Here is a 23004-nt window from a genome sequence, read left to right as displayed (position 1 = left end):
AAAGGTACCACCATGTATGACAGATTAAAAATAAAATAAATAAAAAACAAAAATCTCAAATAATGTTGGGATGATAATTGAGTAAGTTGTGTTGCCTTTGGAGATAAATATGATCACATCTTTACTTTTCCAAATAAAACAAGAATGTCAATTTTACCCAGTGGAAGTGAGAATAGTTAGCTAGCACTGGCAATCTAAGGGATGCCCTTTTAGAACTTGTCCTTTAAATTACTGATCTTTCCATTGTCCTTGCTTCTAAGAGATGGATCAGATGTGTGCCTAAGTGAAAGCCAAAATTAGCCATACATTTGTGTAAAGCCAGTAGCCGTGGCCACCAACACAGCTGCCTGGCCCATGCAGGTTCGCATTTGATTCGGACGGACAATAATGAAACTGGAGCCAAGAACTGGTGGGCCATCATCTTTATCCTAGCTTGCACCTGGCAGACAAGAAATATACACAGTGGGAAAACACTTCCCTTTCCATTCAGGGCTCCCAAAGCCACTGACTTATCCGAGTATTCCTAGAATCAAAGGTTTCTACCTCACCAGACTTATTCACCTCTGTTCCCCATCTCCTTCTCTGCACAAACTCTGCATAAACTGGCTTCTCCTTCAGCACTCCACCATCTTGGCCGCTTCTCGTCTGCAATGCTAATTTCAGGAACAGAGAGAGAGAGAGAGAGAGAGCCCCTGGTCTCCCTTATCTTATAGTGTAGAAATTAAAGCCTTTAAACCAGTATACAAATAAGGAAGTCTTTGATACAAAGCCACTTATCTAAGGCATAAATGGGATTCCTCATAAGAGTGCAACAGTCAAGGGTGTGGGGAAAAGCTTAGTGTTGAGAAGATCTTAGTATTAAAAGAGTGGGAAGCTTAAGTCTTAAAACTAAGCCTTAAGCTATAAAGACCCTGCCTGCTTACAGCCTGTCCCCCACATCCAATGCAAACTATAAGCGAGCAAACATATACATCATATTTGCAAACTTATTTGACCCACAATTTTAAATAATAATAAAATAAAGTAGGAATATTTTTTTTTTCTTTCTTCTTTTTAAAGATGAGTCACCTCTTCTGGTCAGGTGTATGGGCTAAACTTACCAGATGACTGCATTCTTTGCTTTACTTGAGGGTTTAGAATCATTTCTTAAATTCAGCAGATATATTTTATTCACAAACTTTAAGAAAAAAACACATTTTAGAACAGATTTTAAGTTTAGTTTACAACTAAATTAAGGGGGAGGGATACAAAGAAAACTAGATAGAAGGTGAAACCAGTCTCTCTTTGGGTGATGGGTATGCAACAGAATTGAATGACAAGATAACCTGACATGTTTTCTTTGAATATATGTACCCTGATTTATTGATGTCACCCCATTAAAATTAATAAAAATTTATTTTTTAAAATTAAGGGAAGATACAAAGATTTCATATATACCTCCTGCTCCCTCACATATATAGCCTCTCTCATTATCTATAGCTTCCAAATAGTACTTTTTTTTTTAACCAAGGGTGAACCTGTACTTACGCATTATAATACCCAAAGTCCATAGTTTACCTTAAGGTTAACTCTTGGTTGTACATTCTATGGATCTCAACAAATGTGCAATTATATAGTTATAAATCATACAGGGTGTTTTCACTGTCCTAAAAATTCTGTGTGCTACACCTACTCATCTCTTTCTCTTTCCCCCTACTCACTCAAGGCAATTACTGATCTATTTATTGTCTCTATAGTTTTGCCTCTTACAAAATGTCACATAATTGGAGTTATTCAGGATGTAGCCACTTTAGATGGCTTCTTTTAGTAATTTGCGTTTAAGTTTTCTCCCTATCTTTTCATAGTTCCCTAGCTCATTCCTTTTAGAACTAAATAATTTTCTATTGTCTGGATGTACCACAGTTTATCCATTCACCTACTGAAGGACATCTTGGTTGCTTTCAAGTTTTAAAAATTATGAATAAAGCTGCTATAAACATTCATGTGCAGATATTTCTGTGGATATATTTTAAACTCCTTTGGGTAAATTCCAAGGAGCATGATGGCTGGATCATACGATAAAAGTATGTTTTGTAAGGACTGCCAACTGTCTTCCAAAGTGGCTGTCAATTTTATATTCCCAATAGCATTGTATGAAAATTCCTATCACTCCTTATCCTCACCAGCATTTATTTGGTAATGTCAGTGTTCCAGATTTTGGAATTCTTGTAGGTATGTAGTGGTATCTCATTGTTTTAATTTGCATATCTGATAACACATGGTGTAGAACATCTTTTTATACAGTACTTGTCATCTGTACATCTTCTTTGGTGAAGCATCTGTTAAGATCTTTGGTACATTTAAAATTTTTTCTTTTCTTGTTGAGCTTTAAGAGTTCTTTGAATATGTTGGATAACATACCTTCATCAGATGTTTCTTTTGAAAATATTTGCTTTTAGTCTATTGGCTTGTTTTCTCATTGTCTTAACATTATCTTTCACAGGGCAGAAGTTTTTAATAAAGCCTAGATTATCAATTGTTTATTTTATGAATCATGCCTTTGGTATTGCATCTAAGAAGTCGTCTTTACATCCAAAGTCATTCTAGGTTTTGTCCTATGTTATCTTCTACAAGTTTTATAGCTTTATATTTTACATTTTGATCTATGATCCATTTGGAGTTGAATTTTGTAAAAGGTCAGGGTCTGTGTCTAGATTTATTTGTTTTTTGCATGTTTAGTTGTTCTAGCACCACGTGTTAGAAGTACTCTCTTGTTCCTTTGAATTGCCTTTGCTCTTTTTTCAAAGATCAATTGATAGTATTTACATAAGTCTATTTCTTGGCTTTCTGTTATGTTATATTGATCTATATGTGTTTTCTTTTGCTAATATTTCACTGTCTTGATTACTGGAGCTTTATAGTAAATCTTGGAATCAGGTAGTATCAGTCCTCCAACTTTATTTTTCCTCTTTCAACATTGTGCTGGCTATTGTAGGTCATACATGTTTAGAATTAGTTGTGTAGGAATCTATACTTGGTTTGATTTATAAATGATGTCATAAAATAATACCTAGAGACTTATAGAGTGATGCAGCTTATCAAGATACCTCCTCTCAGGAAAATTTGAATCATTGTATTTTATATTCTTGGAGTAGAACAGTTAAAATATCAAAATGGCCATTTAGGTTGCAATGGATAGAATTGAGCAAGTGGTAAACATATATCTAAGAATTCTTTAGATGAGAAAAAAATTACATGATTGATTTCCTCAAAGACAAACTACACAGAGATGATAGATAAATGATTGATAGATCCATAGGTAGACACATTGACATTGAAAAGAAAATATTATGCTCTAAATAGAAAAAGAGTACTAACATTGCAGAGTATGAGAACCTTGTCTTAAATTATTTCTAGTCATTAAAATCACTCAGTGAGCTATGTAGTATTATTTCACTTTACACATGAGTCTCCAAGATGTGATTTGTCCATGCAGAACTGAGATTCAAATTAGAAATATTGGGCTCTTAATTCCACCTTCTTTACACTACTTCTTGTGTTTTATCAAATGAAGAATGATTTTCACTGTGTTTTTGTGTTTTGTTTAATAGCTCACTGTATACGTCCAGCCAGAGCAAAAGCATACAGCTGAATATGCTGCAGACATAACTAAAAGTGTTTTTGATTATTATGAAGAATACTTTGCTATGAGATATGCTCTTCCTAAATTAGGTGAGAATCATTTTTTAAATTTTCTTATTTTTAATATTGCTTTTCTTTTCACCTAAGTTAACTCACTTCCTATAGTTGTATTATTCTTAGTTAACACTTATTTTATAGTTTTTCTATTGTATGCCTACAATATGTATCTAATACTTAGTATATATGGAAAGGTGTATTTCAGACTCCTCCAAGAATAATGTCTATACTCTGCTCTTACCTGATAAATATATGGTCTTTTATTTCCCAATAAAGATTACAGTACTGTATGGGCACAAAACTTCAAATGTTGATAATGATGGAGCCAAAAGCAGCAGTCTAGATCAGTTGATTTCAAAATTAGTACCCATCTTAATAGCTTACATTATTTCTCTACCATCAATGAGTTGGAAAATAAATGATGAAAAAAAGAGAAATAAATGATGTTGGTGAAGTCTCACGTGCCTCCTCCAGCAGTTAAAATAAAACAATGGTACTCCTTCCATAAATATTTTTAATGGGGGGGACTGTTTTATTTTTAAAATAAAAATAAATCTATAATCAAAATGGTATCAATATCACACTTTTATCAATAGCAGAAATTCTTTATTAGTAAGCTTGAGTGGTATTAGCAAAGCCTTTTTTTTTTTTTTGTATTTTTCTTTTAAGTGAGAAGCAGGAAAGTAGAGAGACAGACTCCTGCATGAACCCAACTGGGATCAACCTGGCATACCCACTAGGGGATGATGTTCTGCCCAGCTGGGGCCATTGCTCTGTTGCAATCAGAGCCATTTTAGCACCTAAGGTGAGGCCATGCTGCCATCTTCAGCACTCAGGCCAACTTGCTCCAATGGAGCCACAGCTGTGGGAGGGGAAGAAAGAGAGAGAGAAGGAAGAGAAGGAAGGGAGTGAAGCAGGTGGTTGCTTCTCTGGTGTGCCCTGACTGGTAATTGACCCGGGACATCCACATGCCTGGCTGACGCTCTACCCCTGAGCCAACTGGCCAGGGAAGAATTAGCAAAGACTTTAAATGAAACATCCATATGGATGTCTGTAGGGATGAAATAGAGGCAACAAGAAAACAAACCAACCAAAAATTGACCTCTCTACTTCTGCTTTTGCCCTTATTTTGACATAATTTCTGATGCAAAGCAGTAGGGATTTCTAACTTTCTACAAAAGAATGGTTGTGGCTCTAAGCAAGTTTCTAGATGCTCCATTTTCTTTTCAATGGCAGTGGCTCCATTTTTTTTAATTGCTTAGCAACTATTATTAATAGAGAAAGAGACAGGAAGAGAAACAACTTTTTATCAAAATCAGAATAATGTTTAATAAAATGTTAAACACATTAATTTAAAATTTTTTCTTCTCTTATCTCAATTGTACTACTCAAGGTAACCTGGGAAGAGAAAATCTCATAAATTTCAGTCTTCTTCCTTTGTTCCTTCCTCTCTACTACTATTGCTACCACCACTATTACTGTCACTACTGCTCTCCTCTCCTTCTCCTACTACAACTACTATGACGACAATGATGGCTACTACTACAGCTATTAGAAAAACTAACACTACTATGACTACCACCACCACCACCACTACTTATACTACTGTGACTCTCCAACGACTACTGGTACTGCAACTATTATTACTACTATAATTACTACAATATCAACTACTACTATAAATAACAATTGCTACCAAACTACTAAAACTATTCCTACAACTAATAGTACAACATTTTTCCTCGTTTTCCTCCTCCCCCTTCTTCTTATTTCTATATGCATTTAAAAACTTTCAGAATTGACTCTATCTTAGACTTTCCTTAGAAATGACTTTTGTATTTATTATACCCCTCAAAATTAAATTCATTGGAATTAATTATGTCAAATCTCAGTAAGGAAACTAGATTACAAAAAATTTCTTTTTTCAAACAGTAGGTGCAAATTACACTCCATAATATTATAGAAAATATTGGTTCTCGTAGGGAACATTTTTCCACCTTTTAAAATGTTATTCTTGTGAGAAAAAAAAAATAACCAAACATAAGAATGAGGAAAACATGAAGAAAAAACTACAGCTATAATCTTGACCTTCATTTAAGATATATCCATTTTCATTATTTTATAAAAATCCTTGAGAATCTTTATATTAACCAGAAAATTTTTATAAGCCTTTTTTATATGTTAGATGAAATTTTAACTTATTTTTATTTATGTGCCTCATTTAAATTCTATGTAATAATAAATAAATTATATTCTTATTATAGTTTATTAATAGGTGAAGCTAAATTCATTCAATAATCAAACTGAATGTTTTCTGTTTGAGGATTTATCATAGAACTGATCAACACTGCCTCTTCCTGTCAGATAGTATGACTATGATTATTGGCCCCAGCAAAAATAAGGAATAAAAAGTTATGATAGAATTCAACATTTTAGACAGGGGAGGGAATTTAGAGAGAATATATTCAATTTCATATTGATCTAGCTCATGTAATATCTGCAAGTGGATGGTGTTACTCAATTCGTAAGGAATCAGGTCAACCTCAAATTATTCAGAGTTAGAAAAAGTAGAATTTTTATTTTATAAAAATCTGTAACCTTCAATAGAAATATATTTTGTGCACTTGGAAGCTCTAAAATTCTAAGTCTTCATTTGAAAATTTTATTCCCTTAATTTTTTATAGCTTATCCCCCAAACAAATACTCTGTGTTATCTAAGCAAAAATGATAAAATGATAAAAATCTAATAAAATTAAATACAAAGAGGAACAAAAGATACACAATTATAGAGAACTTGAAAAGAGCATTGCCATTTGTAAAATTGTGTACTTAGTAAAAATGCTATTAAATAACAAGACACATTGATATCTGGAGCCAAGAAGGCAAAGTCTATGAAAGTTTTGAGTTCATGAAGACTAAAAAGTTTGCACAAATAGATTATTGTTTTTCATTCTAAAAATTATTTTTAGACTTTTTAAAATACATTCACCCAAAGAACTTAAGTTAGTAAGAAATATATTGCACAAAGAGAAAGAATTTATTTCTCACTGGACTCTTCCTTTTTCCGTAGATAAAATTGCTATTCCAGACTTTGGTACTGGTGCTATGGAGAACTGGGGACTCATCACATACAGAGAAACAAACCTGCTTTATGACCCCCAGGAATCAGCCTCATCAAACCAACAGAGGGTGGCCAGTGTGGTTGCCCATGAACTTGTGCATCAGGTACAGAATCTTAGTATCAGCTTGACCTATAGTAGCACAGGTGGAAGCTTCGACCTGGAACGCTGAGGTCACTGGTTCAAAACCCTGTACTTGCTTCGTCAAGGCACATATGAGAAGCAACTATGAGTTAATGCTTCCCATTACTCCCCACCCTGCTTTTCTCTCTCTCTTCTCTCTAAAATCAATAAATAAAAATCTAAAAAAAAAGTAAAACAATTAAAAAAAACATAATCAAATTAACTCATTTTAAGACACAGAATAATTGAAATGAATTATAACCTAGTAAATTAAAAATAGCCAACTCAAAAAGTTCTGCTTGAAAGTCTTTCTTAGTCCTGATAAGCATTTTACCATAGAGAAACTTTTAAGATACATAATTTTGCCTTTAATAAATATATAGGCCTTTCTATAACTTTAAATACTCCCAGTATGTAATGCCTAAATAAAGTCAAGAAACTAAGAAAAATTTCAGATCATTTCAAAACTGGAAAATAAATATTAAGAATGCCTGTCATTACTGTGTCAAATGACAAAATTTACATAAATATAAATGAATGTATTGAAATGTTCTAGGTTTCTCCACCAAAGGCATAAGAATTTAACTATCACTTTATTGTTTATACTTTCAGTGGTTTGGAAATACTGTGACCATGGACTGGTGGGAAGACTTGTGGCTAAATGAAGGCTTTGCTTCCTTCTTTGAGTTCCTGGGAGTAAACCATGCAGAAAAAGATTGGCAAATGGTGAGTGCTAAAAACATAATCTCCAAGTCTCTGTTTTTCTCATGTAAAACATATTGAAATATTTGGACTATGACCTTGGGCCCAGGGCCAAGTGAAGTCATGAACTGGGAATTCCACTCTAAGAATGGCAGGGAGCCGGACGGTCTTTACTGAACTGTATAGTGCTTAGCAAGGGTCCCCAAACTTTTTACACAGGGAGCCAGTTCACTGTCCCTCAGACCATTGGATGACTGGACTATAAAAAAAAACCATGAACAAATCCCTATGCACACTGCACATATCTTATTTTAAAGTAAAAAAAAAAAAAAAAAAAAAAACAGGAACAAATACAATATTTAAAATAAAGAACAAGTAAATTTAAATCAACAAACTGACCAGTATTTCAATGGGAACTATGCTCCTCTCACTGACCACCAATGAAAGAGGTGCTCCTTCTGGAAGTGCGGCGGGGGCCGGATAAATGGCCTCGGGGGGCCGCATGCGGCCCGCGGGGCCGTAGTTTGGGGACCCCTGGCTTAGAGCTTATGCTCAGGACCAAGAGGGCAACCGAGCAGCAGAATCTGAAGATGTCCTTGATGGATTCACTCAAGAACATGTGTGCAGGCAGGGGAAAATAAACAAACAGCTAGCTTAGACAATGCTAACTTTGGTTCAAGAAAATATCTGTAGTGCTAACCCTTTGAAAAATGTCTAAGCTTAATTTTATAGATGACTTACCTTACACGGGTTACTGAAATAGTGTAGTAAAGAGATAAAAGCATCAACTTACCAGTTAAACTCAAGTTCAAATCTTGGATGCATTGTTTCTTAGATGCTTTACAGGGAATATGATCTTGAGCAAGTTATATATTCTCTCTCTTTTTTTAAAAGACTTTATTCATTTTAGAGAGGGAAGAGAGAGAGAGAGAAAGAGAGAGAGAGAGAGAGAGAAGGGGGGAGGAGCAAGAAATTATCAACTCCCATATGTGCCTTGACTGGGCAAGCCTGGCATTTTGAACTGGTGGCCTCAGCATTCCAGGTTGATGGTTTATCCACTGCACCACCACAGGTCAGGCTACATATTCTCTCTGAGTCAGTTTTTGCTTCTATGAAAAAACATTGTTCTTTATCTTATAAATTAAAAAGCTTCCCAAATATATACATAATGACTCTTAGCACACTTGGTATACTGGGGAACCTGGAACAGAGGCTTCTATGAACTCTACAGATATTTCTTTCCAAAAAGTTATATCTGTTTATATTCATATTTAGATAGTGAAAGTATTCTTATCTGTTTGTATATATGAAATTGTAAGGGTGTAGATGTGTGCAACTAGAAAATTACAGTTGTGTGCTGTGTAGACTACTGCCCTCTACTGGACAGAATAAAAAATGTGAAATGCTTGAAGCCCTTCAAGTTTCCACAATCTACTTTAAAAAGTGAAAAAATTAATTTGTAACAATTGTTATTTTTACAAATTTAATCTGCACCAAGGTTTTCAACCATGAAACTATTGACATTTTTGGCCAGATAATTCTTCATCGTGGGCCATTGTCCTATGTCTTGTAGAATATTTAGCAGCATATTGGGCCTATTTCTACTAGATGCCAGTAATATTGTCATTCCAGTTGTGAAACCAAAAATGTCTTTCCATATTTTCATATGTCTCCTGGGGAACCAAAATGTAATATCCTAGATAAAAACACTCATTTATGCCAAAAATTTCTGATTTCATAATTTATTGGACTTAATCTATGTAAATAAAAAATATTTTCTATAAAGTAATTTGATGCCCTTCTTATATCAAGATATTATAAGAAATTATAAAATTTCAATATTGTTATATATAATCCATAATATTTTAACATTCCAATTTCAATGTTTAAAAACCACCAGTTAAATTTGAGAATAATTTAGTATGCAGTTCTAAAATGCAATTTAATCACATGATTCAACTTATTCATTTTTCATTCATTTATGCATTCCTTATTCAATAAACACTGTATAGGACCCAAACTAAATAAAACATTTTTGCCCTTAAGGAGTTCTCAAATTAGTGTCTTTTGGGTGGAGGGACAGATAAATAAAGATGCGTCACAGGAGAGCTTGGTAAGTACTACAATGATAGATCCTCATTTCACAGGTGAAAATCTGATGCCTTGGAAAGTAATATAACTTTCCATTGTCCCACAGATGGTAGAACAACTAAGACTAGAGTCAAATTTTCTTACAGGATTGTCTACTTACCTAAATGTTTTATAGGGACAGAAGAAACTAAAGTCCAAGTCAAAATTACTATGATTGGCAGTCATTACTTGGCAGTCATAGCTCTAATATTCTGTAAACTTGGATAGAAATATATATTTATGTACTTGGAACTCTGTAATTCTAAATCTTTAGTAGAAAACTTTATTCTCTTAATTCTTCACAGTTTACTTTGATTGAAAATAACAACTTGCCTATTATAAAAGTGAATCACAAAATCAAGAAGTATGAACTTAAATTTAATTCAGTCAAACCAATAAAGCTTTTGATTTTTTTTATTAGTAGTGAATTAGCACAGTTATTTTTTAGAATCTAATTGATTAAGAATCAAAATAATAATAGCAGCTGTGTTAGGTTTTTCCTCTAGGCCAAGTACTGTACCAACTGCTTACCAGAAATTAGTTCATTGAATTTTCTGCACAATTCTTAAAAGTAAATGCCATCATCACCCTATTTAACAGGTAAGGAAACTTGTTTAAACTTACATGTTGAGAAAATGGAACAACTGAGCTTTGAACTAGGGAAGCACTACAGGGCTACAATACTCACCACTCAATTTTGCTGAGAAAACAGGACTGGAATAATAAGATGATTATTAATTAGACCTAAAGCAAAAATAATAATAATAATAATGTTTCTTCAATTAATTATGTATCATTCAAATTCCAGTGTTTGGTTGACAAAAATTTTTTTTTTAAAAGAAAGAAAAAATCCAAACATCTGCTTTTGGTCAGTCAACGTGCTTCCTCACTTAATTCTCGGAACAAATCCGTGAGGTGATATCATTCCCACTACACAGATATCGAAGCAGGGCTTGAAAAGTTTGGCACGTGTCTAAAAGTCACAGAGAAGTAACAGAAGCAGAATTCACAGATGCTTGTGTCTTCTTGGCCTGTAATTTAGAGGTGAGGTCAAAGGAGTTATAAATAGGAGAAAGTAATAGAATCAGTATAAACAAACTAGTAAAAACAATTAATTTGAACACCTAATGTTTGTTTTAAATAATTTAAGTCATTTATATTTGTATCCCCCAATTAGTATTATGTACATGGTATGTTACAATTTGAACCAGTATGAAGTACTGTTTTTCATTCTGTCATTTTAGCGGGACCAGATGTTACTTGAGGATGTACTACCTGTACAAGAGGATGATTCCTTGATGTCTTCACACCCAATTGTTGTCACTGTGACAAATCCTGATGAAATAACATCTGCTTTTGATGGAATATCCTATAGCAAGGTGGGGAAAATATGGTATTGTTTTTAATATCTTCCTGCTTAGTGACTTTTCTTTTAGTAAATGCCTAAAATTGATGGTGAGATGGTTGGACTAGGTTAATGGGTTTAGAAACAGTGTAGAACTTATTCTGAGTGCTGAATTCAATAACTAATGCTTTTCGTTAAAAATGAACAGTGCTGATCATTGTCTCAGGATTTTGAATCTGATTTTTAAAATTTTTTCTTTCTACTTTTTTTCTTTTTGAGGGAGGCAGGGAGAGAGACACAGGAACATACTTTTGTTTATAACATCTCTTATTCTAATAATTGAACATTTAAACTTTAAACATCAAGTTTTAAATTTTTTATTTGATGTTTTTAAAAGACAGTAAATCTTTTACTGCCCATGTGGTCAACTAGAAATGCCATATATGTGAACATCTTTTCTAGTAGAATCTTTCAGTGCTTCTAATAAGTATTTAAATCCATCTTAGTTTGAAGGAATTACTTTTATCCTTTTTTTTTTTTTTTTTTTTTTTTTTTGCATTTTTCTGAAGCTGGAAACAGGGAGAGACAGTCAGACAGACTCCCGCATGCGCCCGACCGGGATCCACCCAGCACGCCCACCATGGGGCGACGCTCTGCCCACCAGGGGGCGATGCTCTGCCCATCCTGGGCGTCGCCATGTTGCGACCAGAGCCACTCTAGCGCCTGGGGCAGAGGCCACAGAGCCATCCCCAGCGCCCGGGCCATCTTTGCTCCAATGGATCCTTGGCTGCGGGAGGGGAAGAGAGAGACAGAGAGGAAGGCGCGGCAGAGGGGTGGAGAAGCAAATGTGCGCTTCTCCTGTGTGCCCTGGCCGGGAATCGAACCCGCGTCCTCCGCACGCTAGGCCGACGCTCTACTGCTGAGCCAACCGGCCAGGGCTACTTTTATCCATTTTTAGATAAGATTCAATGATGAATTTGCTAACATATTGTAAATGGGGCATTTTGATCCATTGTAATTTTATGGAAAAGTTGCTTAAACTCTATAGTGATCTAAAGTTTTACATTGCCCATTTTCTTCCACAATATTTTCTATATTCTCCCCTTTAAACATATTCATACTTGAAAGCAGCATAATTTTGTTCTTTCTACCTCAGCCTCTCTGAGTTTACCCACTGTGTTAGGTTGCTCAGAAGCCACCGAAAACTAACACACTGTGATACTCTGAGTGATACCTAAAGTTTTATATAAGACAAAATATAACTACTAAAGTGAATATTTAAAAAATAACAAGTGAAAAAGCTTTTTGTATACTAGTATTTGAAATGTATAATGTATAGCATTATCTTTTTTTGCCTTTTTCTCCTCTATTATTCCTATGCATTGTTTGCGCTGCCTTCATTTATTTTTCTTTTACATTGTCAGTGATTCTTTTTTACTTTTGTGTGTTAAAAACAAAAGTTTCCAATCTGTAATACGTTCTAATAACTCACAAGGAGAAATTGATATTATTGAATCAATTTTTTCCCAAGTCCTGGATACTCCATGGGTTTAAGACAGTAGGCCAGAAATAAATAAATATTTCTAGTCCTTCTACTATGTACAGAAAGAATTTATAGTACTCAGTAAATTATATTAAAATTACTTACAAATGTTTTTCTGATCAGTTACTTGAAAACTGATTGAAAAGTCTATTAATAGAATATTTTAGTACTAATATTATAACGTGAAAAGACTGTAGACAGCAGGGTTGTTCATCAGATTCTTCACACTAAAGAAAACCTAGTGAGATACACTGTTTTGGACAGGAAGAATTTTATTGCCTCAATTATATATCTATCTATATTAAACTATTTGACAAAAACTTCTCAAATATCTAGTTCTCTGTGTTAAATATAATTTCTTAATTATTTAAATGTAGAATATAACTAACCAAAATTTTGTCCTGAAACTGCTTTCTTTATTCATGAAAGAACACAATTTTTCTAAAATTTTCTCTCCTTCTCTTTCATTAGGAAAGCCCCCTCTACTGGTTTATTTGGTGAAGTGCAATAATTACTTGAACTTCAAGTCACTGAAATGCTGACCATTTTATCGATTTCTCTTCACCTTTAAGTTATTTCAGAAACACAATACAGAGGGTGTGCTAAACGGTATTTTTACCTAAAATTACAATGTAACTATGTAATTTAGTAGAATAATCTTCAAAAGACCTCACAAATATGATCATGAAATATTAGTCACAATAGTGATGACTGATATTTGTCCTTTACATATATTTTATTAGTTTAATTTTCCATTCTTTTCCATCCTAGGGAGCTTCCATTCTGAGAATGCTTGAAGACTGGATAACACCAGAGAAATTTCAAAGAGGATGTCAGGTGCGATTTATTATTTTTAATGATATTAAAAGTAAACTACACTGTTCTGTGGCTGATGAATGTTAAGATATGTGATTAATTAAGGGCAACTTACTTTTTACTTGTATTTTCCTTATCCAGGGATAGATAATATAACAAAACATTAAAATGTGATTTCACATTGCCCTGGCCAGATGGTTTGGTTGGTTAGTGTCATCCTGATCACTGGTCAGGGCACATATAGGAACAGATTGATATTTTCATTTCTCTCTCTCCCTTTCTCCCTCTATAAAACCAATCAATTAAAAAAAATTATAATAAAGAAAAAAAGTGATTTCATATTTTATATTGTATCAGTGATTACCATTTGGCAGAAGTTTCATGGAGAATGTTAAACAAATTAGTCTGTTTTCTGTTTGTTTGTTTGTTTGTTTTGATATCCTTTATATATGTCTGAGTCTTCTGGAGTTGCCATAACAAAATACTGTACCACAAACTGTGTGGCTTAAACAAGATACTTATTTTCTCACAGTTCTGTAGAATGAGGGGGTCAAAGATGAAGATGCTGGCACATTCAGATTTTGGTGATGGTTGTCATCCTGGCTTGCAAATGCCACCTTCTCGCTATATCCTCACATGGCAGTGAGAGAGAGAGAGAGAGAGAGAGAGAGAGAGAGAGAGAGAGAGAGAGGTTTTGTATATCTTCTTATAAGGACACTGATTCCATCTAAAGCTAAATGCCTCCCAAAGACTTCATCTCCAAGTACTGTTACATTGACACTGAGGATTAGGGTTTCAATGCATGAATTTCTGGGGAAGACAATTTAGTCCACAGCAGCATAATATAAAAATATAAACCTATCTATTAAAGTCTTCTCTTACAGTTTTTAGAAAGACTTTTTCCTTATTACTGGATTCAAAAATGGTTACTATAAACATTATTATTATGGAATCATAATAAAAAAAAAGCTTGGTTCATTTTGGAAATGGAAATGACAATAAACTTCTAAAGCATTTTGCATATCTCACATAAGTTTATTATTTCCATTAGATGTTTCACTTTCATTTTGTTCAGATTCTAAACCAATTCTCTTGGGATCTTGTATTACCAAAGTATCTACATCGTATCCCTAATCCTGTCTGCAGGTTGGCCCCAGTGCAGCCTAGAACTGTCTACCTAATATTTGCCTTCTATCTTCATCCTTCCTACTCTGACATCCTAGGTAGTTAATCAGAACAGTGCTGATGGTATCCAGCCCATAAAGTAGAACACAGGTCAGAGCAGTGGTCCTGCTAGCCTTCCCGAAGAACATCAGTACAGTGATTTCCCAGGACAATATCTGTCCACCATTACTCTAATTCTCACTACCACAAAGTCTACTTATGTGGCATTTAGTAATTTCTGTGCTACCTCAAAAGGAAATATTCCCCTTTTACCCAATGCTAAAATTCCCAGGTGACTATTAAAGTAAAAAGTAAAACCAGGATTTAGGAAAAATTCCTAAATTTTCCTCCTTCTGTCCATTAATAAAGTATTGTGTATGGACATTAGGTGGAAAGGGAGAAGCTATGTGCTTGTTTTTATATGTACATTAGAAGATCTTGTAAGTTTTCCATCAGCTTCAAACTCAAATTTCATTATATCTCCTCTCACAGTAAACACCTTTAGTGAGCAACTCTGTCATTCGTATCTTTGCATATTCTCCAGTGCCTAGTAGGATGCATTACATGTTAGGAGATCCCAAATGATGTTTCTTGAATGAAAGAATGGTCTAAAATAATATAAAATATAGAAATAAACTGACAATTCCTTTTTAAAAAATTAAGATTCCATTTCTATAGTTTTCATTCTAAGTTAAACTAATGAATAACACATTCTTGGACTCTTCATAGCTGGCTTTATAATTAAGTACCTTTCCATATTAACTTTTTTTAGAGAATTATCAAAAGAGTCTTTAAAAATGAGTAATTATTCTAATAATTCAATAATTCTGTTGCATTTTCTTTAGCCCAGTATCTGTGACATAATTAATTAAAAACTCAGTCCAGTCTCAAACTAATATTTTTTAAGTTAAAACTGTCTTTCTTCACTTCAACTGTGATTATAGATGCTCTAGAAGCTGAACTAGAAAGAATAGATATTAATATTTCACTGTTACAGTGCTCTGTAGTGAATTTGCAAAATAAAAAAACACACAAAAAACTCATTTCCTTCGATCTTCAAACACTAATTAATATCTGAAAATAATGTATAATCTATATAGGCCACATTCACTAAGCCTCAATAAGCTCACAAACCAGTTGGAACATTCTTTCACACAAGTCAAGAATCCAAACAGAAACTCTCATTGAGTTATCATCACAACCCATGACATTGCTCAAGATCCTTGCCTTGCAAATACTAACTTTATGTCCAAAGTGACTCTTTATTAGCTAAGCAGGTACGGCACTAAATCTGGGGATGGTAAACTGTGTGCTCTCTTTCATGTTTATGACCTTTCCCCAAGCTGAAATTAACAAAGCAGGTACAGAGTGAGGGGAAATGAAAGCAAAATCATCAAATAGAAAATCTTTAAGGCTGTATTCATACATAAAACAAGCATAATAGATAATGAGCCATTCATAACAATCTATGGTCATGAAATAGAAGCTGAGAAATATATCTATCCCTTCTTTTTCTCCTAGTTATCAGTGGTATCCCTTATAAGACAGAAATGACTAAGCCAGAAAATATTCTTTCTCTTCCTGTCATAGAAACATTGTTCCTTTCCTTTTGTGCTCACCAGTACCAATTAGTGAGGAACTATTGTTGATTGACCTAGGTCATCATGAAGCTTTGAATGGATTTGTGATTTTTTTTTCAAGATGAAGAAGAAAATTTCTTAATATAAAATATCCAGAAGTACAAATCTAGACAAAATAAAATGATAACTTTTTTTTTTACATTTAATATTTTGTATCATATTAGTTTCAGATGTACCTTATAGTGGTTAGATAATCATATACTTTACAAAGTGTCCCTTCTGATAGTTTCAATACCCACCTGGCACCATATACAGTTATTACAATATTATTGACTATATTACCTATGCTGTACTTTACATCTCTGTGACTACTAATTTTTACTTGTTAATCCCTTAGCTTTATTGCCCAGCCCTCCAATCCCTTCCCCTCTGGCAACCATCAGTCAGTTCTCTGTACCTATGAGTCATTTCAATTTTGTTCATTCATTTATTTTGTTCTTTAGATTCTACATATAAGTGAAATTATATGATATTTGTCTTTCTCTGTCTGATTTATTTCATTTTACATAATACCCTCTAGGTCCATTCATACTCTTACAAATGGTAAGATTTTATTTTTTATGGCCAAGGAATATTGTATTGTATATGTATATCACAGTTTTTTTTTATCCATTCAGCTATCAATAGATACTTGAGTTGCTTCCATATCTTGACTGTTGTAAAGAATGCTGTGATGATCATAAAGGTGCATATATTCTTTCAAATTAATGTTTTGAGTTTCTTCAGATATATGCCCAAAAGTGGAATTGCTGGGTCATAAAGCAGTTCAATTTCTAACTTTTTGAGGAACATCCATATTGTTTTCCATAGTGGTTGCACCAATCTGCATTCCCACCTACAGTACTCTAGGGTTCCCTGTTCTTTTCATTCTCACAAACACTTGTTGTTTGTTGACCTATTTATGATAACCATTCTAACAGGAATGAGGTGATATCTTCTTGTGGTTTTAATTTGCATTTTTCTGATGATTAGTGACATGAGCATCTTTTCACATGTCTATTGGCAATCTATATGTCCAAAATGAGTACCTTTTGATATATGTTTGAATAAATGTCCATTTAGGCTCTACCTCAGTAGAAGGAAGAAAAAATTTTTAAAAACTAACAACTATAGTGACAAAAAACCCACAAATGGGTTCAGGATTTATAATTCTTTTCAAGGTAATCTAAGGCAAATCTATCTCTTCATCTCTTTAAGCACCAGTTTACTTATCCTTTCCACAAATGTGGTAGCTGTATTAAATAATATTTAAGGTCTCTTCCAATTCCAAGATTACTCATTTCTAAGCTCAAGACATTGTGAAAATATTAATAAATTCCTCTAAATTTTAAGAATCTACTATTCACTAGATCTTGTTATTACCAGGTATTTATGGCTATAATTATTACTATTTCAAGTGTTCAATTATTTTATTAAGATACAGTGAATGATTTGTACAAACTCTGGAATCAGTACCTGATACTGACACAGAGTACCATCTGTCATTTCATCTCCCTTCCTTTGCCTGCCCTCTGGTGGCAGTGCTGACTGGTAAACTAACCAGAACAAAAATCTATAGCCAGCACTCCAAAGTGGCCTCCCCTTTCAGGCTCTGTGGAGCACTTCTGCTAATACTGTTTCATTTCTCTGTGCCTGAAAAGAAGGGGAACTTAAAAGATAATGTGACTTAAGTGCAGCAACTCCTGAAAATTATAGCTACTTAGAGTGAAAATTATGTGCAAAGTCAACCACTACTTTTTTTTTTTTAAGATTCAAAGAATATTTAAGAAGTTTCTTTTTTATCAAAGACTTCCACATTTTAAATGGAACAACTCCAGGGAGCAACAGAGGAGTGATACAGTGAGAGCTTTTCAAGGTTTCCTGAAGAACCATCAGTGGTGCCCAATTATGAGATTAAGAGAGGACTGGGAATTTTCTCTAAGGACATGTCACTCTATATCTGAAAACTCATAAAGAGAGAGATTGTATGAATAGAATTGCCAAAGGGAGAAGTCCGCTAGTTAAAATGTTGTATTTTTAAAATGTTTTAAAAGTGAATTATTCCTTTTTTTTTTTAAGCGAGTGCAAGGAAGTTAGAGAGATAGACTCCTGCATTCACCCTAAATGGGATCTACCGGCAACCCTAGACTTGGGTCAAATGCTTGCAACCGAGCTATTGTTAGCACCTGAGGTGGAGGCTCCACAGAGCCACCCTCAGCACCCAGGTCCAATGCACTTGAACCAATCGAGCCATGGCTGTGGGAGGGGAAGAAAGAGAGAGAGAGAATGGTGAGGGTGAGGGGAGGAGAAACAGATGGTCACTTCTCTTGTGTGCCCCTGACCAGGAATCAAATTCAGGACTTTCACATGCCAGGTCTACACTCTATCACTGAGCCAGCTGGCCAGGGCCAAGACTTATTCTTTTTGTTGTTGTTGTTTGTTTGTTTGTTTGTTTTTCATTTTTCTGAAGCTGGAAATAGGGAGAGACAGACAGACTCCCGCATGCGCCCGACCGGGATCCACCCGGCACGCCCACCAGGGGCGACGCTCTGCCCACCAGGGGGCGATGCTCTGCCCATCCTGGGCGTCGCCATGTTGCGACCAGAGCCACTCTAGCGCCTGAGGCAGAGGCCACAGAGTCATCCCCAGCGCCCGGGCCATCTTTGCTCCAATGGAGCCTTGGCTGCGGGAGGGGAAGAGAGAGACAGAGAGGAAAGCGCGGCGGAGGAGTGGAGAAGCAAATGGGCACTTCTCCTGTGTGCCCTGGCCGGGAATCGAACCCGGGTCCTCCGCACGCTAGGCGGATGCTCTACCGCTGAGCCAACCGGCCAGGGCCAAGACTTATTCTTTAAGGTGAATAATTTCCCCAATTGATCCACCACCACTATCACCATCATCATCATTATCATTATTCAAAAGGTTGTATACTCATTTCTTTAGAGTAGGGGTCTGCCAACTATTGCTTGTGGTCAAAATTCGGTCTACCACTCATTTTTGTAAGGTCCACAAACAAAATTCTTTCTAAATTTTTAAATGGCTGAAAAAAATCTAAAGGAGATTGTTTCATGATACATGAATGTTATGTGGAGCTCCAATATCAGTGTGAATAAATACGGTTTTACTGGAAAACAGTTCATTCATTTACATGTTATTTATGACTGCTTTTCTGCTACGGAGGCAGAGTTGAGTAGTTGCAACAGAGATTTTTTTGGCTCACAAAGCTTAAATCTTTACTATATAGATTTTTACAGAAAAGGTTTGTAGAGCCCTACCTTACAGGGGATAGATGTTTGCATATCACTTCAATCACTGGTATGTGTACTGGAGTCATATAGTGTCTGAGATGAGAAAACACCACTATAAAGGGAGTTAGGGGATGTAGCCCATAGTGGACAGGTTAAGACCACTAAATAAAAATCACAGAATTACTTGTCTCTCTTGGTAATGGATCAGAAATGTTATAGACTGTTGACTGCTGACACTTGACTCTCCTTAAGTATCTTATATTGCTTGTCCTGTAAAATGAAACTCTTTCTCTCTCTTGTTCTTAATTCCATTAAACTAAAAAACAAACAAAAAAACTATTTCATCAATAAAAAATATTCCTTATGCTTTACAAATAAGTTATTCTTTGGACAGTGTTTTTATGGGTTACAAAATTTTATTTTAATTTTAGGTACACTTGCTGTATTATACATTTGAGTGAAATATAGCTAGGGGTTTGCTCATGTTGTGGAAGTATGAGAAAAGCAAACATTGACTCCTAACATACTTGTCATATTTCACATACAGATTTATTTGGAAAAATACAAATTTAAGAATGCAAAAACTTCAGATTTTTGGAGAGCACTTGAAGAGGTATGGATGAGTATAACACCAAATATTTCCTTGTTTTATTAAATGATTTATCAATCATTTATTTATCTGATTATTTATCCTTTTATTTCCCCCTTGCTTGTTACTCTCCATGTTTTTTAAATCTTAGGCAAGTAATGAGCCAGTGAAAGAAGTAATGGACACATGGACCACACAGATGGGTTATCCTGTACTTAATGTGAGAGGCATGAATAACATCATACAGAAGCGCTTTCTATTGGACTCAAGAGCTGATCCTTCTCAACCACCTTCAGATCTTGGGTAAGGACCTATAATGCATTTTAAGAGGAAAGCAAATTTGATGAAAATAATGACCATTTGCTTAGATCTTGCTCTTCAGCACATGATTGATTGGTGACAATATAAAAGCTGGTGTCTTTAAGGAAGCAAAGGCATTTAAAAATAGTTCAGTGGTCTCCAGGTTCAAAATGCATCCAAGTTTTATTCTTCCCAGAAACCATTTACACGATGGATGGATGGAGGTACCAACTCCCCTCATTCACACACAGGGCTCCCAGTCACACTTTCTGTTCAGTGAAGAAGAGTGTTTCAAAAATATAACTCCTTTCTCAACAGTAGAGAGATTATATACAAGACACAAAAAATAATCATTTTAGTCTTTCTTTCTTAAATATGAATGGACAATCAAGAATCAAAGCCTGACCAGGCAGTGGTAGAGTGGATAGAGCATCGGACTGGGATGCAGAGGACCCCGGTTCAAAGCCCCAAGGTCGCCGGCTTGAGCCCAAAGGTCACTGGTTTGAAGCCCAAGGTCACTGGCTTGAGCCCAAGGTTGCTGGCTTGAGCAAGAGGTCACTAGCTCTGCTGTAGCCTCCTGGTCAAGGCACATATGAGAAAGCAATCAATGAACAACTAAGAAGCTGCAATGAAGAATTGATGCTTCTCATCTCTCTCCCTGCCTGTCTGTCTGCCCCTATCTGTCCCTTTCTCTGTCTCTCTCTCTGTCTCTGTCACACACACAAAAAAGGATCAAAAACACATAAAAGACTCTGAAAGCATAAAAGGTAAAATCCCAATGCACAAATAAAATATCTATCTCTATAAGAAACATAATTGAGGAAATAAAAAATAAATTTATGGAATAGAGTAAGAGATGAAATAAATTATTATTATACCCATTAATTAAGAGCAGAATGTCTTTGAATGGACAAACTGGGAACACCAAAGGTCTCTGGAAGATTAAATTTTTAGTTGTAAAAAAATAATTAATAGATATACTAGAAATAAATTTAAGGCCCTGATTGGGTGGCTCGGTTGATTGGAGCATTGTCCCAAAGCACAGAGTTGCTGGTTCAACCCCCGGTCAGGACACATACAAGAGCAGATTGATGTTCCTCTCTCTCTCTCTCTCTTTTCCTTCCTCTCTGCTAAAATCTATAAAATAGATATTTTAAAAAGAAATGAATATGATAAATTCTCTAAAAATATTAAGCAAAACACATAGAAATAGGAGAGAGAAGACAAACATGGAAAGTCTAGCACCCAACTAATAGAAGTCTCACAAAAACGAAAACAGAAACTTGAGGAGCAAATTATATAAAAGAAATAATAAAGGACACAAGGATTCTGATCTAAAGGTCCCACTGAATACACCTAGCTAGGAAATAAGAATACATGGATTAGTGTAACATTAGTCTTCTTCACTGCAACCCTGAATGCCAGAAGAAAAGGGAGCAATCACCTAAAATGATGAAACAGAAAATATTTTCATCCTCTCGTTCTCTACGCACTGAAGCTAAACCAAATGCAAAAGCACGGTAAAGACATTTTCAAACATGCAGCCCCCGAAAGTGCTTTCCGCACAGCACTTCTCAAAAAGTTACTAAGGCTGAACTCCAATAATATGTATAACAGTAGAATCTTATAAATGATATTTATTGGCTTTCAACTTTTATAATCAACAAATGGATAACAAATATAGAAATTTTGTTATGGTGGCAGAGTAGATTGTAAATATAAATAGGTAACATTGAATAAGAAAAAAATTGCTGACATAGGAAGGAGCTGGAAGAGGGAGAAAGATGGAAGAAAGTGTTGGAATATTAACTCAGTTATGTGGTGAACTGGTAACATCATGCTGGTAGCTTGAAATAATTGGTCATAATGTGAGATAATGAAAATCAGCAAATACAATACCCTCCCCTCACCCAAGCCAGTTAATTACTTGCACTTCACAAGACATCCTTCTTTTACAGTTAGGAGAGAGTATCAACACTTACATTTATGAAACAAAAATAGCAGAATGAGTATATTATTTAAGGGAACAAATATAACCTACAGAAAGCCTAATAACAATAATTTTACTTTATTAGATATTGACTGTTAAAAGGAGAATGGAAGAGAAAGCAATATAAATAACTAAATCACTCTTTTTTGTGGGTGAGTTAATAAATACTATCTAAAAAAATAAAAGAGGTATCAATGCCTGACTGGTGGTGGAGCAGTGGATAGAGCATTGACCTGAAATGTTGAGGTCCTAGGTTTGAAACCCCAAGGTCACCAGCTTGAGCACAGGCTCATCAACTTGAGTGTTGGGGTTGCCAGCTTGAGTGTGGAATCATAGACATGATCTCATGTTCACTGGCTTGAGCAAGGGATCACTGCTTTGGATGGAGCTCCCCGAAGTGCATAAAAGAAGCAGTCAATGAACAACCAAAGTGATGCAACTACGAGTTGATTCTTCTAATCTCTTTCCCTTCCTTTCTCTATCTCACTCTCTCTCTCACTAAAAAAAGGGGGGAGGATATCAAGAACTATAGGGCTAGATGTGGACTAAAACCGGAAGCTTTTACAAGGGGCTGCTTCTGAGAGGCACTGGCCCATGGGGAGGAACGGTGAAGAGAATGTGGCTTTTCAACAGCACTTTTT

General features: G+C 35.0%; 1 protein-coding gene and 1 non-coding gene across 2 annotated transcripts in view; one reads left to right on the top strand and one right to left on the bottom strand.

Annotated features, from left to right (window-relative positions):
- ENPEP (glutamyl aminopeptidase) overlaps positions 1-23004 on the top strand; it is a 116459-nt gene that overhangs the window by 36993 nt on the left and 56462 nt on the right. The window contains exons 4-10 of the mRNA XM_066278647.1: positions 3591-3711; positions 6749-6903; positions 7533-7646; positions 10997-11131; positions 13412-13477; positions 20032-20097; positions 20225-20376. Coding sequence (XP_066134744.1) covers positions 3591-3711; positions 6749-6903; positions 7533-7646; positions 10997-11131; positions 13412-13477; positions 20032-20097; positions 20225-20376 — 809 coding nt within the window. The remainder of the gene's footprint in view (positions 1-3590; positions 3712-6748; positions 6904-7532; positions 7647-10996; positions 11132-13411; positions 13478-20031; positions 20098-20224; positions 20377-23004) is intronic.
- Positions 18999-19074, bottom strand: TRNAA-AGC (transfer RNA alanine (anticodon AGC)). The gene has a single exon. It is a non-coding gene; the product is annotated as a tRNA-Ala (tRNA).

The sequence above is a fragment of the Saccopteryx bilineata genome, chromosome 5 (assembly GCF_036850765.1).
Source record: "Saccopteryx bilineata isolate mSacBil1 chromosome 5, mSacBil1_pri_phased_curated, whole genome shotgun sequence".
Taxonomy (NCBI): domain Eukaryota; kingdom Metazoa; phylum Chordata; class Mammalia; order Chiroptera; family Emballonuridae; genus Saccopteryx; species Saccopteryx bilineata.
This window is presented reverse-complemented; position numbering and strand designations above follow the sequence as displayed.